This window comes from Sciurus vulgaris, assembly GCF_902686455.1.
Source record: "Sciurus vulgaris genome assembly, chromosome: 14".
NCBI classification, from domain to species: domain Eukaryota; kingdom Metazoa; phylum Chordata; class Mammalia; order Rodentia; family Sciuridae; genus Sciurus; species Sciurus vulgaris.
This window is the reverse complement of record NC_136475.1, coordinates 9,716,994-9,733,002: the sequence shown is the minus strand read 5'-3', so window position 1 is coordinate 9,733,002 and position 16,009 is coordinate 9,716,994. Positions and strand designations below refer to the sequence as shown.

The 16,009-nt window shown below is 45.9% G+C and overlaps 1 protein-coding gene across 1 annotated transcript in view; it reads left to right on the top strand.

Moving 5' to 3' along the window:
* Nucleotides 1-12,351: 12,351 nt before the first annotated feature.
* TMEM131 (transmembrane protein 131) overlaps nt 12,352-16,009 on the top strand; it is a 155,776-nt gene continuing 152,118 nt past the window's right edge. The window contains exon 1 of the mRNA XM_079111313.1: nt 12,352-13,046. Within this exon, the coding sequence (XP_078967439.1) occupies nt 12,866-13,046 (181 nt within the window). The 5' untranslated portion in view covers nt 12,352-12,865. The remainder of the gene's footprint in view (nt 13,047-16,009) is intronic.

Genomic DNA, 16,009 nt, shown 5'->3' with positions numbered 1-16,009 from the left:
TGATGAACACTGAATGTCAGAAAAACTGTTGCTGCATTTAAATTAGGATTTTTTTACATTGGCACGTCTGTAATCCCAGCAACTTGGGAGGCTGAGGCAGGAGGATGAAGTTGAAGGCCGGCCTCAGCAATTTAGCGAGACCCTGTCTTCAAAATAAATAAATAAATTATGGAAAACTGCCGCTTCTTAGCCTGGGTTGCTGCAAGTGGCTCGTGCCACTTCTTGCTCTTTTGGCCCGACCAGCGGGACAAAAGACACGTACTCTTCAGAAGTTCATGAAGCAGCTTCCTGTTTATTCAGATAACACACCCTCAATATATAAGCAGTCTCATGCATAAGCAATTGTAACCAGATAGGTCCATCCAATCCTGTTAAAGGTCAAGCGATCACTCGCTCAAGCATACATTTAAAGTATATCTGTCCACGCGCTAGGCGGCTGAACTGATTATCATACAGCCAATTGTAAACGCTTCCTGCCTCTCTCTAGGCATAATCAGGATGCCGTTTGCTCTCTGCCAGTTGCCATCTTTAGATGCATGTGGTGTAACCCTGGGCCCCGGGTCTAGCCCGCCACAATAAATAAACAAACAAACAAATAAATAAATAACATTTTAAAAAGGCTGGAGATGTAGTTCAGAGATAAAGGGCCCCTGGGTTCAATCCCCAGTACCAAAATAATAACTTAAAAATTGGGGCTTTTCAAAAGAAACTTTAGATGAATAATTGATTTATAGTGAAAAAAATCTGACTGCTAAGACGCTATTAATCTCTAATGGCTCTACCATATACTCATTGCTTAAGTGAAGCTGAGTCCTTGGTTTAGGAAGAAGCTACTGACTGGATTCTTAAGAAATGTTCTGCAGCATTTGTGATAAGAAAGTGCTGCGTAGGCGTCACCAAGCAAGGCCACCTCATTCCATTACCAAACCTTGAGACCTGAGAATCAGAGGGAAGACCTGACATCGGGGATGAGAATAAAGAACTGAAACTTATCACGAAATTGAGAACAGAAATTGCAGGGCAGGTTAAAATGCAGAACATTGCCATGGGTACACACCTTCCCGAAGGAACCCCGTGAGTAAGGAAGAGCTGACCACAGAGCCACCGAGTAGGTAGGCTCAGAGCACCGAGTCCCAGTCTTCTTGCCTGCACAGAGGCAGGAATTAAATCATCCACAGGGAATGCAGATTCCAGGTCTCACCCTGTCACCTCTGGGCAAAGGTGGGGCAGGACCACAACTCCACAGCTAGCAAGTGCATCCGGCCTTTTGAAATTGAGCCTTGAAATAGCAATTGAGCCGAGCTGCAGAAAAATGCAGCCTTTTCCCCTTGCACATCCGATTCTGCGGCCTGGGACACATCCCCCTCCCAACTTGCTATTCATCATTACCTTGTGATTTTTATCGCTGACTTCCTTCTCCACTCTACGGCTCGAGTGGAGATCTTTGATGGATCCCAAGTCCTTCCTGTTGAATTCACATCTCCTTTCACTTCTCCAAGTAGAGGCCGCCCCCTCTCCCTCCCTGACAGTGGGAGAAATCATTCATTCATTCATTCATCTCGGGTTGGATTCCTGTCCTCTCCAAACACCCTGTATCAGAGACCACCTTAAGGCACAGAAAGCGCTCGGAGCCCTGGAGTTCCTTTTCTCCTGGAGATTGCACTGGAAGGTGGGAGACAGTAAACAAATAAATAGACAATGTGTCAGGAGAGGACAAGTGTTCTGAAGTTAAATATAGTGCAGGAAAGAACCGGAGAGAGAGAGGCCGGGCGCTTCAGAGGTGGTCAGGGAGGCCTCTGCGTCCAGCTGGCCCTGAGCAGAGAGCTCTGTGAACTTAGAAAAACGCTTTGTGCTCACGATGACCTCAGATGATCAGCCAAATGGCACAGTGGGGGACTGTTCCCCCGTCAGCACACGCCATGCAAGGTGGAATCAGATGACCTCTAAACGGAGGGTAAAAGCCACCAAGGTACACATGGCCGCTGATGGAAGAGGAACTGAAGCAAAATAAAAACTGGTACCAGTTTAAATGGGCTGCCCTTGAAAGCCATGTGTCTGCCAGGCGCGGTGGCCACGCCTGGAAGCCTAGTGGCTCAGAAGCCTGAGGCAGGAGGATCGAGAGTTCAAAGTCAGCCTCAGAAACTTAGCAAGGATCCGAACAACTTAGTGAGACCCCGTCTCAAAATTTAAAAAAATAATAAAAAGGGGCGGGGATGTGGCTCCGTGGTTAAGAGCCCCTGGGTTCAATCCCAAGGTACCAAAAAAAAAAATTTCTATAAACATATATAATATTACTTAGCACAAGAATAGATCAAATCTAAAATCTAAATACCCACACAGTTCAATTGCCATTTCCAAAAACAGTTGGCCCCCATATCCATAATCCATATCCTAGAATTCAATCAACCATGCATTGAAAATATTCAGAAAAAAATCGCATCATATTCAGACTGCTTTCCTAGTCACTATTCCCTAAAAAAAAAAAAAAAAAAAAAAACAAAACACACACACATTACATGGCACGAGGTATTATAAGTACCCTAGAGATGATTTAAAGCACATGAGGGAAATTTAGGAGGATCACAAGATTGATGCCAGGTGGGCCACTTAGCGAGCCCTCTTCTCAAAATTGAGAATAAAAAATGGCTGCAGATGTGGCTTAGTGGTAGAGCAGCCCTGGGTTCGATCCCCAGTCCCAGAAGATCAATTAAGTCATTAAAGCGCACAGGAGGACGTGCAGAGGTTCATGCAGACACAGGCTATTTTACACGAGGAACTAGAGCCCTAGAGCCGTTCTTGGATTTGGTACCCGCAGGGGGATGAGCAGTGCCCCGCGACGCTGAGGGACTAACTGCTGCCGAGTTTCCCGTATACACTATTGATCTGGAAACGTTTACGATACTTCACTGAGTTGAGTGACAGTGGGCAGATCCCAGGCAACTTATGTCCCCGGAAAGGGGTGGGAGGGGGCCCCTCTCAAAAGGTGTCTGATCTCACTTGTCACATTCTCAGAATAAGGGGCTCATGGCGATGGAGAGGAGCCCAAGTTGCAGGTTGCAGGAGGGCAGCGTGGGAGGACGGTTGGTCAGGGAGCAGGACGCGGCCTGGGCTGCGGCAGCGGTGACAGGGACTCTGTGGGATGAGACTGCACAGCAGTACACACGCACTCACACACAAGGCATCAGAACTGGTGAAACCTGGAAGAGTTCTGCGGGCCACCCAAGGTCGAGTTCCTGTTTTTTGAATTTTTTTAAATACATACATTTGTAGATGTCAACGGATCTTTCGTTTAATTTAATTTATTTATATGTGGTGCTGAGTTTCAAACCCAGGGACTCTCACATGTCAGGTGAGCACCCCACCACGGAGCCACAACTCCAACTCGATGTGACCATGTGGCTCAGTGGTCGAGGGCTCCTGAGTCCAATCCCTGGTACCTGCCACCAAAAGTTTAAAAAACAACAAGAAAATTGGGTAGGCATCCACCTGTATTCCCAGCTACCTGGCAGGCTAAGGTAGGGGAATCCTGAGTTTGAGGCCAGCCTGGACATATTAGTGAGATCCTGTCTCAAAAAACAAAAACAAACAAACAAAAAAGAAGCACAGTGGTAGTGTCTGTAATCCCGGAGACCCAGAAGGCTGAGGCAGGAGGATCACAAGTTAGAGGCCAGCCTCTGCAATTTAGTAAAACCCTGTCTCATAATAATAATAAGAAAAAAGGGGGCTGGGGAGATAGCTCAGTTGGTAAAGTGCTTGCCTTGCAAGCACAGGACCCTGGGTTCAATCCCCAGCACCGCAAAAAGAAAAAAGGAAATCATCGGGTTCCATTTCCAGTACTGCAAAACAAACAAAACAAAACAACAAAAACCAAAAACCCAGAACGCTAAGGCAGAGCCTTGAACCTGAGCTTCAACCACCAGATAGGGCCAGTGGCTGAGACACTAATATATGAAGGGATTCTTTAATCAAACAACATCTTATTTTAAATGTCATATTATTCTGCAATGTTTGGTTTACCTCCTTAATGAGCAAGAATAAATCTAATTTAAAATCATTTTAGAATCATTTGTTATTCTATTTTAATCCTTACTTTTTCATAATGTAATTCACAGGAAGCATCCCAGTTCATTGTAAAGGGGGGAAATGGCTTTGAAAAATGTCTATATTCCTCCCAGCTGTCCCCATGAACATACACATTTCTATAGTTAGAAAAGAAATCAGGAAGAAAAAAAAAAGTTTTAAGATGAGTCTCCGTGTCCAGCAGCATGGGCAACTGTGCATGTGCAGCTCTGACCCCCAGTCCTTGCAAGGGCTGTGGGAAGGAAGGAAGGTCTCCGCTCAGGTCTGCAGAGCTCCATCCCATAGGGAAAGTAACTTCCTTTTGTTCACATTCTTATCTGAAACTTTACATAATGTCCCCCAGAGGACTCTGTTGCTTATTTGTTCACATTTGTTTTCTTTTAACAATCAGTGCAAACTTTCCAAGTCTAAACAAGGTGTCAGCCAGGCCCAATGTCACTGCAAGGCTCCCATTTAGCTTCAAAGCTCACAGGCGGCTGCTGGTGGCCTCAGGGCCTTGGCTGAGGGCCAGAGGTGCGCCTGGACAAGTGGGCCTATCCACAGGGATCCTCATGACACCCGGCTTTCTTTTCCCAGAGGGAGGAGAGAGAGAGAGGTAGAGACAGACAAACACAGAGATTTTTAAATCTACTCTTGAAGTAAAAATCACAATGCTGTGGCCATATTCTATTCAGCAGAAGTGTTATGAGGTTCATCCTCAAGAAGGGAAGAACTGGTTTCCAGAAAAATGTGGAGACGATTGGCAGCCATCTTAGAGGTGTCCCACCCTACGGCACTCAGCAGAGAAAGGATCCTCTCCCGCCACCCCACTCACCCCACCACCCCACTCTCTTAAATATACATATATGTGAATTTTTTTCATAGTGTTCATGGAAATGCTGAATGCCATGGTGTGAACATGTTCCCCAAAAGTTCATGTGTTGGACACCTAATCTCCAAATTCATGCTGAGGTATTTGGAGGAGGGCCTTTGGGAGGTAATTAGGATTCCATGAGTTCATGAGGGTGCGGTTCCCACGATGGGCTCAGAGGCTTTACAAGAAGAGGAAGAGAGGCCTGGCTTGCACGGTCCCGCTCTCTCGCCACGTGATGCCCTCTGCCATGTTATCATGCAGCCAGAAGGCCCTCACCAAGAGCTGGCAAGTGTCACTGGGCTTGCCAGCCTCCAGCACCACGAGTTCAATAAATTCCTGTTCATCATAAATTATCCAGCCTTGGGTATTCTGTTACAGCAACAGAAAACAGACTATGAAGTGTCAACCAATCCTGAAGAGGGACGAGAGCTCAGGGCAGCTCTGGGGACCTCAGCATCAGGGGACAGTGGGCAGTATAAGCGGTATAAACAGCCATTTACATAACTCAGACTCGTCTTCAGAATCCATATCTCTTAACGAGAATTTCAAGAGAATCTGATCAGACCAGCATTGGGTGGGAGTTCATATCCGCTTTGGCAGGGAAGGCAAGATCACAAAGAATAAATCTGTGTGCCTGTGGACAGGGGAGCACTGCTCTCAGAGGGAGGACAGGTGATGTGCCCGACACAGCGGCGGTGCTCTGACAAGCATCTCCATTAGGAACAGGGTGGCAGTGACAGGGAGGCAGGGAGGAGCACCGTGTCACACCCCAGGTCTACTGGCCCAGGCTCAGCCCTCCACACTTCTGCATACCTTAGAGACATACAAGTCTGTGCATCGTGTTAACGACCAGAGGCACTTAGGTGTCCTTCCAGGGTCACAGAGTAACCAGAGGAGTTAATGCAGGTGGGACTCAAGCCTCCCATGTTGAACCATACCTGCAAGCATGGCCTTGGAAGGCCACTGGGCACTGTCTCTTTAGAGGTGAGAGAGGGGCTTTCCAAGGTCCTGCCAGATGCTGCAAGGCCCAGGCACCATCAGCTGCCACCTCTGGGTCTAGGTATGTAGCTCAGCGGTAGAGCACTTACCCAGCATGCCCAGGACCCTGGGTTCGATCCCTAGTCCTGCCAAAAAAACCAAAAATTAGATTTTTGTTTTTCATTGTTTCTGTCTCCATCTGCATTTCGAATTTATTGGTTCTTGCCCTTACTGAATATTTCTGGATCATATTTTTTCTTTCTGGGTTCTGGGGATCCATCGCAGGCCTGGTGCATGTCAGGCAAGCTCTTGACTATGGGGCCACATTCCCAGCCCCTACTCCTGGAATTCTTTCAATTACAGTTAAATAATAGAGGTAGTAACACAAAGGTCCCTCAACACATTGTTCCATGTCTTTTTTCCCCTGAATGGCTTTCTGAATGGCTTTCCAAAGCTGCTAATTATCACTGAAACTTGCAATTGTAAATACAATTGAATGATGGGTGAGACAGATTTCTTTAATAATGGTGTTTAGAAAAGTTCAGGAACTCAGGGAACCTTGAAAATCTATGTCAAATTACTAATTGAGCACTATCAAGGGTTGATGAGGGAAGGGTGGAAGGAACAAGAAAAATACTGGGGGTATCCCCTGACTTCAGGAAAATCACCTCCCTCCTTTTCATGGAAATACCACCAAGTCACATGAAACTTTAAAAAAGTCACAAGATTGGTAATAAATGTCGTAAGAGAGAGAAAGAGGGTTTTGAGAGACTGATGAGAGTTTAAAAGGGCAGACTGAGATTTTGGTTCATTTTCAAACTAGGTGTTTGCTATGAAAAAGAGTCTTAGGAATTCTAGAAAGATTAAACAGGATTGTAAAATGTGCCATTCAGCTTGGAAAGATGGTATTGAGCAAAATCGCACTTAATTCTAGCCTCCAACTGCGATTTGTTGAAGTGTGTATGTGGTCGTGCTCATGGTCACTGACAGGACCTTACGTCAGGTGGACTTGGAAGCTGCAAAGGAATCTAGTTTTCTTGAGGAATGTATGAAAAAAAGACCTTCAAATAGGAGGGATCCCTACTGACAGAGCTCAGCCCACCACCTCAGAAGTTGCCCCCTCTTCCTTCAGCTTGAAGTGCTTGTCTGAGTTATTTGACCTACCCTGGGCTACTCGCCTAGGGTAACTAATCTAGTAAATTAACAAACAGGCTTGAGCACTAGGTTTGGTGTGTTGATTTTTTTCCCCACAAATCCCAATATTGAACCCAACAGCACTCTACTACTGAGCTTCATTCTCAGCCCTTTTAATTTTTTGAGACAGGGTCTTGCTCAGTTGCTGAGGCTGACCTTGAACTCATGATCCTCCTGCTTTAGGCTTTCAAGTAGCTGGGACTACAGCAGTGCATCGTTACATCATTTTTTTTTTTTTATAACGTCCGTCAACAGAAACCTATCAGAGTCTAGTCTGCTCATTTTGTGACTTTTTCTTAGATAAGGTTCCAATGGTGTTGTTCTTAAAAATAAAAACAAAACAAAACAAAACAAAATCAGGTTCACAAAGTCCAGGACTTAAGTCTGAGCAGATTACTCTGAGTACAAAAGATCATAGACAATATGCTACATTTCTTATTCACTTAATTGTCGTGGGCTTAGTTTATTATACTCTGGACCAGATGAAGGAGACAGCTGAGGACGAATTAAAAATCAGCTGAGGGGCTGGGGTTGTGGCTCCGTGGTAGAGTGCTTGCCTGCTTGTGTGAGGCACTGGGTTTGATTTTCATGCACTCCATATAAAATAAAATTTAAAAAAAAGGCCCATTGACAACTAATAAAAATATTCAAAGAAAAAATCAGCTGAGATATTAGTGAGAGAGTTTCAGGTAGGGGCCAAAAGTATGCTGGGGCTACTCCAGGAACAAAATGGCGCCAGGCCGGTTGACACAGATGGAGCCCAGAATACTGCAGCAGGAATGGACGTCAAAGACCATGTGAGCCAAATCCTGCAAGAGTCGTGGGGGCCTTCATGAGGGCTTTGACTTTAACCCTGAGATGGGAACCACAGAAGGAGGGAGGAGAGATGTTTCATGTTTTAAATGGATCACCCTGGCTCTTAGGCTGACAATAAAGGTATACATCGATGTTAAATACAAAGCCAAGACCATCAAGTTGCTGAGTTTATACTTGCCAGGCATGGACAATCAGCATGGGAAAAGTTCAAGACCCAGAAACCCACCAGGGGAAAAGCTGAATAATCAGGAAAAGTCCTGGCTTTTCAAGTGCTAGAAAGAGGGAGGGGCGGGGTAGTGTTCATGGTGGTTGTTAATTGAGGGTTGCAAACCAGCACTCTGGGGTGGAACAGCATTGAAAACATGACTCTTTGTTCACTGGGCAGGAACAAGTGTTCAGGTAGGTCTTAGAAGGGCCTGGCAATGGGGTAAAAGTCCACAGACCTTTATCAGCTTCAGTTGGTCAGCACCAGGTATGGTATAACACAGCATTCCATTTTGATATGTAATAGGCAAGTGCTGTAAGTGGAAATTTTCCCTTTTACAGGTGGAAACAGGAGGACCTATTAGGAATCTTAAGCAGAAAGCCAGGCAGCTCATGCCAGAGGGCAGCACTGGAGGTAATGAGGAGCGGGTGAATTCCCATGTATCTGGGGAAGAGTAAGAATGACTCCCAGGGTTTTGGCCTGTGCAGCTGGACGGCTGGAGTCCTCTTGGAGATAAGAAGGGATGTGGGGGAAGCAGGTTTGAGGAAAAGATTGCCAGTTTATGTGCATGTAAGTTGTCTATTAGACACATGGCGGGGGACAGCAATAAAGATGGTGAGGTCTGGCTGGTGACATAAAGTTGAAACTAGAAAGGATACAGATAGTGTTGAATGGCAGGAGACCCGGTACATTCACCTAGGGAGTCAGCGAAACAGAACTCCAGAAACTCCAATGTATTCTTTTTTCCTAGTTCCAAATGTTAACATATACATTTATACAGACGTATACTTAGTATACATACATATATACACACATATGTGTACATTGGTTATAATGCATAATAGAATAATGCAAGTGTTCTTGTAAGCTTTCTAAAATATTTTGTGGAATGATGTAGGGGTACAAATTGATCAATTAGTTGGGTGGAGTGGCACATACCTGTAACGTCAGTGACTCCAGAGGCAGAGGCTGAGACACGAGGATCCCCAAATCAAGGGATCAAGGTCAGTTTCAGGAACTTAGTGAGACCCTGCCTCAAAATAAAAATAAATAAATAAAAATAAAAAATGCTGAGGATGTAACTCAGGGGTAAAGTGCCCCTGGGTTCAATCCCCAGTACCAATAAATGAGTAATAAATAAAAAGAAATTGAACAATGATCTTTGAAAGTATTACTGAGACTAGTGTTTTAAAGAAGGCATAATAATCACTTTTGACAATCTTTTATGAGCAAGACACTATTCTATATGATTTATAAATACATCTTGCTTAAAATCTGCAAATCTCCTAGTTACTAAACCCATTGTATAGATAAGGAAATGGAGGCAAAAAGATCAAGTAATTTGCCCAGCATCGTATAGCTCAGATAAAGAAAGGCTGGAATTGAAGCCAAAATATATCTGAGTCCCTTATAACTCTGCCTCTAATAGTGGTAATTTCCTGATCAGGCTAGAAAGCAAAGTGAATAGAAAAGAGGCATCCCAGCAGATTGCAGTTTTTGGCATAAATCAATTTAGTGCAATGGTCTTCAACCGTGAGCATGTACTCAAAGCCCCCCAGGTGACTTGTTAAAACAACAACTGAAGTTTGTTACCAGAGTCCTTGCCAACTGCAGGGTGGAGGTGGGGGCAACAAACTAGATCTGGATACTCACACCTAAAACCACACAGAAAAGGAAACTTTTTAATTGATAAGGCCATCCTGGGAAGACAAAATGAGATCCAGCAGCTCAACCCTGACTTCAGGGTGCTAACAGTGCCTTAGGTCTCAATAGGGGAGGGACACTTTGGCAGCACACATCTGGTTCCCTGTGCAAGGATGACAAGCAGATTCACGAAGCATTTCGTATTTTAAAAAATACAGGAAGGAAGAGTTTGGGCAGCGAGGGGTGTGGGGGGAGAGGTTGGTATATTCTAGCAGTCTTGGTCAAACTGTGGTCTGGTTGATCAATCTCTGTTCTGTTTCTGTGAGGTGGCTCTGGAGAAGTTCTGTGTCACTGGAGGGGCGGTGGGCAATCTCCACTGGTTGTTCAGGATTTTCATCTATCAGATCAGGTCTGTGATCCTGAAAGGGGACAATGACTGGGGACTGCAGGGGTTGGATGCTACAAATCTTTAAGGGGGACAAGCGAGGTTAGGGAAATCACTGTTATTACTAGTTTTTAGATGAACACTCCTTAAATGATTAACATGCCTACCTGCAGAGTCAAGCAGGAACTAGACCCAAAGTTTTAAGATAATAAAGGAGACAGATCCAAGATGAAGGCAGGGATACTAGGCTTCATCCTACTTTTAGTTACTATTGGGAATATGCAGACCTGAAGAGTCTGAAGAGCCACTGCTTTTGGTAAAGGCAGCCTAAAATGCTATTTTCAATCTCAACCTAGAGTTTCTGACTTCACAGGTCTGGTTTGTGGCTTGCTAATTTGCATTTCTAACAAGATCCCAGGTGCTGCTACTAGGGGTAACACTTTGAGAAACACTGGTTTAGCGGGTAGCCAGTTCTCCCTGCCAGCTGAATAGCCTCCACCTTCCAGATGCCCAAGTCTCTTGAATACCCAAAAAGGGGAGTAGGGAAGTTCACAACTCAGCTGCAGGAGGATCTGGAGACACAGGAGTGTCCTGGCAGGGAGCAGATGGTGGGGTGACCATGGCTCAACTCCAGGTTAGCAAGTTGTCCAGAAAGATAAGTTCTTTTACTACTACATTATACTTCCAGTGGTCTCATTATCCTTTCCTGGGAAGAAACTTTTGTCACGACCCCTCTTGTTTCCAGTGTCCATCTACAGGAGAGAGTTCAGGTATGGCAAGTCCTTAAAGTTTACCCAATTAGTAGAAGGGTGCCTTTAAGAACAAGAATACAAACTTACAAATAAATAACTAGGTGCTGGGCCCTGGGAGAAACGTGTGCAAGGACACTGCAGCCTAAGCCTCATTAGCTTCATGGGATTGACTTCTGATCAAACTTGTCTGTATATGTCTAAGCTCCAATTATAGACATATGCAAGTTATTTCCCATGAGACTCCTGTGCTTCAGGCTAATAGGGGAAGTAGTTGATTCCTACTTAAGAGAACTTGAGCATTTCATGGTTGGAGAGGCTTGCTTGCCTTGAACCTGGCAATGGGGGAAGGGCTACTGCCTTCACACTGGAGGATAGGACCCAGTTGAGGCACTTATCCTTGGACTTGATTTCCTCCGTGAGTTCAAAGCCTTAGAAATCTTGCCTGTTTTTATTCATCCCCAGTCTTTTAAGTTTGTTTGTTTGTTTGTTTGTTTGTTTGTTTATTTATATTTTGAGACAAAGAGTCTCAAGCTGCCCAATCTGGCCTTGAACTTGCAATCCTGCTTCTGCCTCCTAAATGGCTAGGATTATAGGCATGCCTATTGTGCCTGTCCTTTTTGTTAAGTCTCTGAAACCTTATTTTCTTATCTGGTTTGTCCCAAGATGTATAATGGGCAAACGTGGTCTTGTAAATATAGTGACACACTCAGCAAACAGCTGAGCGAACTAAAATGGTGCTGGACTAGAGTTGGGGAAGGCCCTAAGATGAGTAAGAGTGACTCCCCCACTCGCCCAGGTTGTTCATAGTTAAGCCTTGTGGAGAGGGACAGCCACCAACACCAAGAGATGAAAAAGGAATCTAAGAGAGATGATGTGGCTCTGGAAGGAGATGAAAGGACGCAGCATTTGGGGCCTTTTAAGGAAACATGAGTAGAAATGTCTTAAGAAGCATTCCAAGACAGAGAAAGCCAGCATGGCCCCTGGATGTTTGCTCTAAAGAACAGTCTCCCTCCAGGGTCTTGGGGCAATGAGGGCACAGGCCAAGGGTACAGGATGCCAAGAAGCGCCTCCTGAATATTAGTTTGGGAACCACTGATGCCGAGTCTAGGTCCTCAAGCACCACCAGGAACTGAATCAGACTCAGGGAATTCTCGACGTCTAAGAGGCCTAAGGCTTCCTTTTGGAGCTGCCACCAGAAGGAATCACTGGAATGGATTTTCCTCGCTCGGCCGGGGTCCGGACGCGTGCTCAGACACCTGGAAAGTTCTCGCATTGCAGCACAGAAGAGCTACCCCGGCGCCGGAGGCGCGGCTGAAGCTCCCAGGAGCCCAGCCACCCCGCCCCGGTCCCAGCCCCGCCCCCGCCCACGGCGGCTGCGCAGCGTGGCGGCCCGTCTCCACGTGATCGCCGCCACGCCTCCGCGAAGCGTGAGCGGCCATCATAAGTCCTGGCGGCTGGGCCCGGGCCTGCCTCCCTCCCCTTCCCTGGCGGGGCAGCGATGATGGGGTCGGGTTGTGTTGTCCCGGACCCGTCTGGCCGGTGAAGCCGTGAGCCCCCGAGAACGGGACGAAAAATTGGCACCGACGGACGCCGGGGCGGAAAGGCAGGCCCAGGTGTCGGCACGTCGGGGGCGGTGCCCAGAGCCGAGCCCCGCCCCTCGCAGGCCAGCGCCCAGGGCCCGCGGTCCTTGCCCGTTTCCAGTATGGCCGCCCGCTGTGCCTGACCCGCGGCCTCTCCGTTCCGGCTCCTCGTAGGCGATGCCGAGGCCGAGGCCGTGACTGACACTCTCGCTTACACGCACGCACGGACCCAGACCCACGCCCGAGCCCGAGCCCTGGGCCCGGAACTGCTCTCGCACCCGGCACCGCGGCCAGATCCCGGACCACGGCTCCCGCGCCGCCGCGTCGCCGAGAAGGGCCGCGCCGGAGCTCGAGCGCGGCGGCCCCCGGCCGGCAGCGATGGGGAAGCGGGCGGGAGGAGGAGCAGGAGCCGCCGCCGCCGCCTCCGCGTCCGCCGGGGCCGGGCTGGAGCCCGCGGCCGGCCGCGGCGGGGGCCCGCGGAGCGCGGCCGCGGGCCTCCTGGGAGCGCTGCACCTGGTGATGACCCTCGTGGTGGCCGCGGCGCGGGCCGAGAAGGAAGGTGAGTGTCCGCCGCCGGCACCCGCGGCCGCTGCGCTGTCACCGATCTCGCGAAGGCCGCGTCGGCCCCGGCGCGAAGTTGGTGGGTCGAGTCCCGTCCCGGGCCGCGAACTTGCAGCTCGGATGCCAGCTCGCCGCGTCGGCCGCGCGGAGTTGCGCCTGGGCTCCGTGGTCCCTTCCCCTTGTCTCCTGTCACTGCCATTTCCAAACTTCCCGAGCTCGAACGTTCTTGCCACTCGGCCCGCTGTGCTCTGTAGGAGGAGCATGTTTTTTAGGCTCGATTGTTGCTAATAGGTACATCTTGGGACACTTTTTTGGGGGTGGGGGTGTTGCATTTTTGATAACGGCGTGCAGACGGAGCTCGCTTTAAAATGTCGTAGTAAAAATAGCAAGGTCGGTGAAAAGGTTTCAGAACACGGCTTCCAAAATTTGGATGTGTTAAAAGGTGTCCGTGAGGGGGAATCTTATTTCTTTGGCTTCCTTCTTCACTGTCGCTTTGCGGTAGTGATGACCGTTTAGCTCATCAGTAGTTTTAAACACAATTCCATTTAACTCTCGAGCACGCTGTTGAAAGCCAGTTTATGTGTCTTACTTATTTTAAGATGCACATATAATTCGGTGTCTTTCTCTTTGATGTGTAAGACTTTAAAATAAAGTAAGTTTTCATTTTGCAGATCTTTTAACTGTGATTTACAGTTAAGGGCTGGCCCCTATTTTTAAAACTCGTTAGGGTTGTCTGGCTGTAAAACTGGCACTTTGACAGGGCCAAAAGTTATTTTAAAATCTTGACCACCCAATTTGTGTAAATTTGTCTGTACTACCTGTTTTTGAGCCTAGGGGAATGTAAGTGTTAATGGAGCCTTAATGAAGAAGTCACTAAAGTGAATACTTTTTTTCTTTAAGAAACTTGTCAGTTTAAGCTTCCGTTTCACATTAACTCCACAACAAAATAATTTCTTGCCATGGCGACTGTAGAGTTGATGTTGTACTTTATGACTGGTTGTTTGCTTTTTACTGTTATTGAAGGCCACAGCAAATGTCAACCAAATTAGCGTTTGAGTGTCATTGTGCTTCAGTTTACCATTTATTTTTGTTCAGAACGTTACATTCCCTCACTTTCTAGGCAACCTTAGCCTGGGTTAACATAGTTGGAAATTTTTCACATAATTGCCATCTATAGCAAGGATTGATTGACAGGCAAGATTATTTCCAGAGTGAAGTATTGCTGCTGCTTTAGGATTAGTCAGGCCTAATCATCGTTGTTTACAGATGTGGTTATTGAGTATTCATACAGTTGCCCATCCTACCTAGACATTCTGTAAACCCTGACATGCAATAATTTAATAGGCGATGTTGTGTTCTTGTTTTCCTATTCCTTTACTTACCTTCCACAGTGCCAGGCACACAGTAGGCACTTAGCCTGTGAGTGAATGAATGTCTTCATGAGCTGTTAGCCCAGGGAAATGAAATCATGATTGAGCGTAGTAAAGCATTAGATTTGTATTATCCTTTCTGCAACTTTTCCCAACAGTCATTTTATATGCTAAATCTCTGTGTTCAGTTAAGTAAACAAACCTCTTGTTTGACATCTGTCAGCCTAAAATATATTTGCCACGTTCCCATTTGTGTGTTTTCCAAATTTTAGCACACCTCTCTAAATATCCATAAATGTATGTAAGGCTTGCCCAGGAGAATAGTTTCCAAAGTGTTAAGTAAAAAAAGAAGTGGTTCAGCCAGCCAGTGGTCCCGGCTAAATCACATATCCTTTGTGGCCCCTGCAGAATCTGTACCAACAATTTGTATGAGCAAAGTAGTTACCCAGTGTACCGATGGTGATTATATTAATGTAGAACATAGGCCTCTGCCCATCATTAACCAGTCTGGTTCTAATCAAATATTCCCCAAGATATCCCTACAAATGGCCTGTGCTGTAAACTTCCCTGCTGAGCAAATGCCAGTGTTTTTGAGTAAGTAGGGGAAATGCAATTGATTTTCTTACATGATTGTGACACTATGAATTTGGCATCTGATGTGGCATAAACATAACATTTGCCCCAAAAGAGGCTTTTCAGCAAGTCTGGGCTGGTGTCTGAAGGTAGCCTGGTTGAGTTTATTCATTTACGCCCCTGAGGATTCTTTAAAGCTAAGAACTAGTTTAAATTTTCAAAGTTAAGATTCACCTGCAATTTTAAGGATTGTTCTCTGGATATTTTGTACGTTTGTGTATTTTTCCTGCATTGCAGTAGAATTTCACTAAAAGATCTTCAAAACAAAACTCATTGTGTCCCAAAGAAAAGCTGCAGACATAGCTAGATTACCTAGTGCAGTTTTCCGTGTTTGAACTTGATGTTATTTTTGAGCTAGAGCATGAACCATTTCTTGTCTTAACATCCTGTGTCTTTTAACATTCTTGTATCTTAACATCCATCTTAACTGATCTGTGAGGTGTGTTATCACTTGTCCAGAGGAAAGGGATCTTTGAGACTGGGCTGTACTCAAAAAAAGTTTGTAAGGACTTTGAAATAGTTGCCAGAGGTAGAACTTACTATAATTACTACAGATAACTCACTTATTCTGAGTTGGTGTCAAGATCTTTCTTGAGGCTAGGATCTAGATACTAAGAATAGTGAGTGTATGTGTGTGGGGGAGGGGGAAATACACCTTAAAAATATGGAGAGTGAAAATATTCACGTGTATATATTTGGATATTTTTTAGTTTCTTTTCAGCTATAAATCAGCCCATTAAGACAAGCAAATAAGAGTTAATACAAAAAAGTCTCTTACATATATAGCATAGTTTGATTGTGAAATGGGTTTTTGGAAGGCATGGTGCCTTTTAATTTATGATAAATGAAGAGCTATAATGTAGGTATCTATTAAGTATGAACTTGTTCATTTTCCAGAAATATGATTGTTTCAGATCCTGACAACTTAAATATGAATGTCACATGTGTAATCATTAAT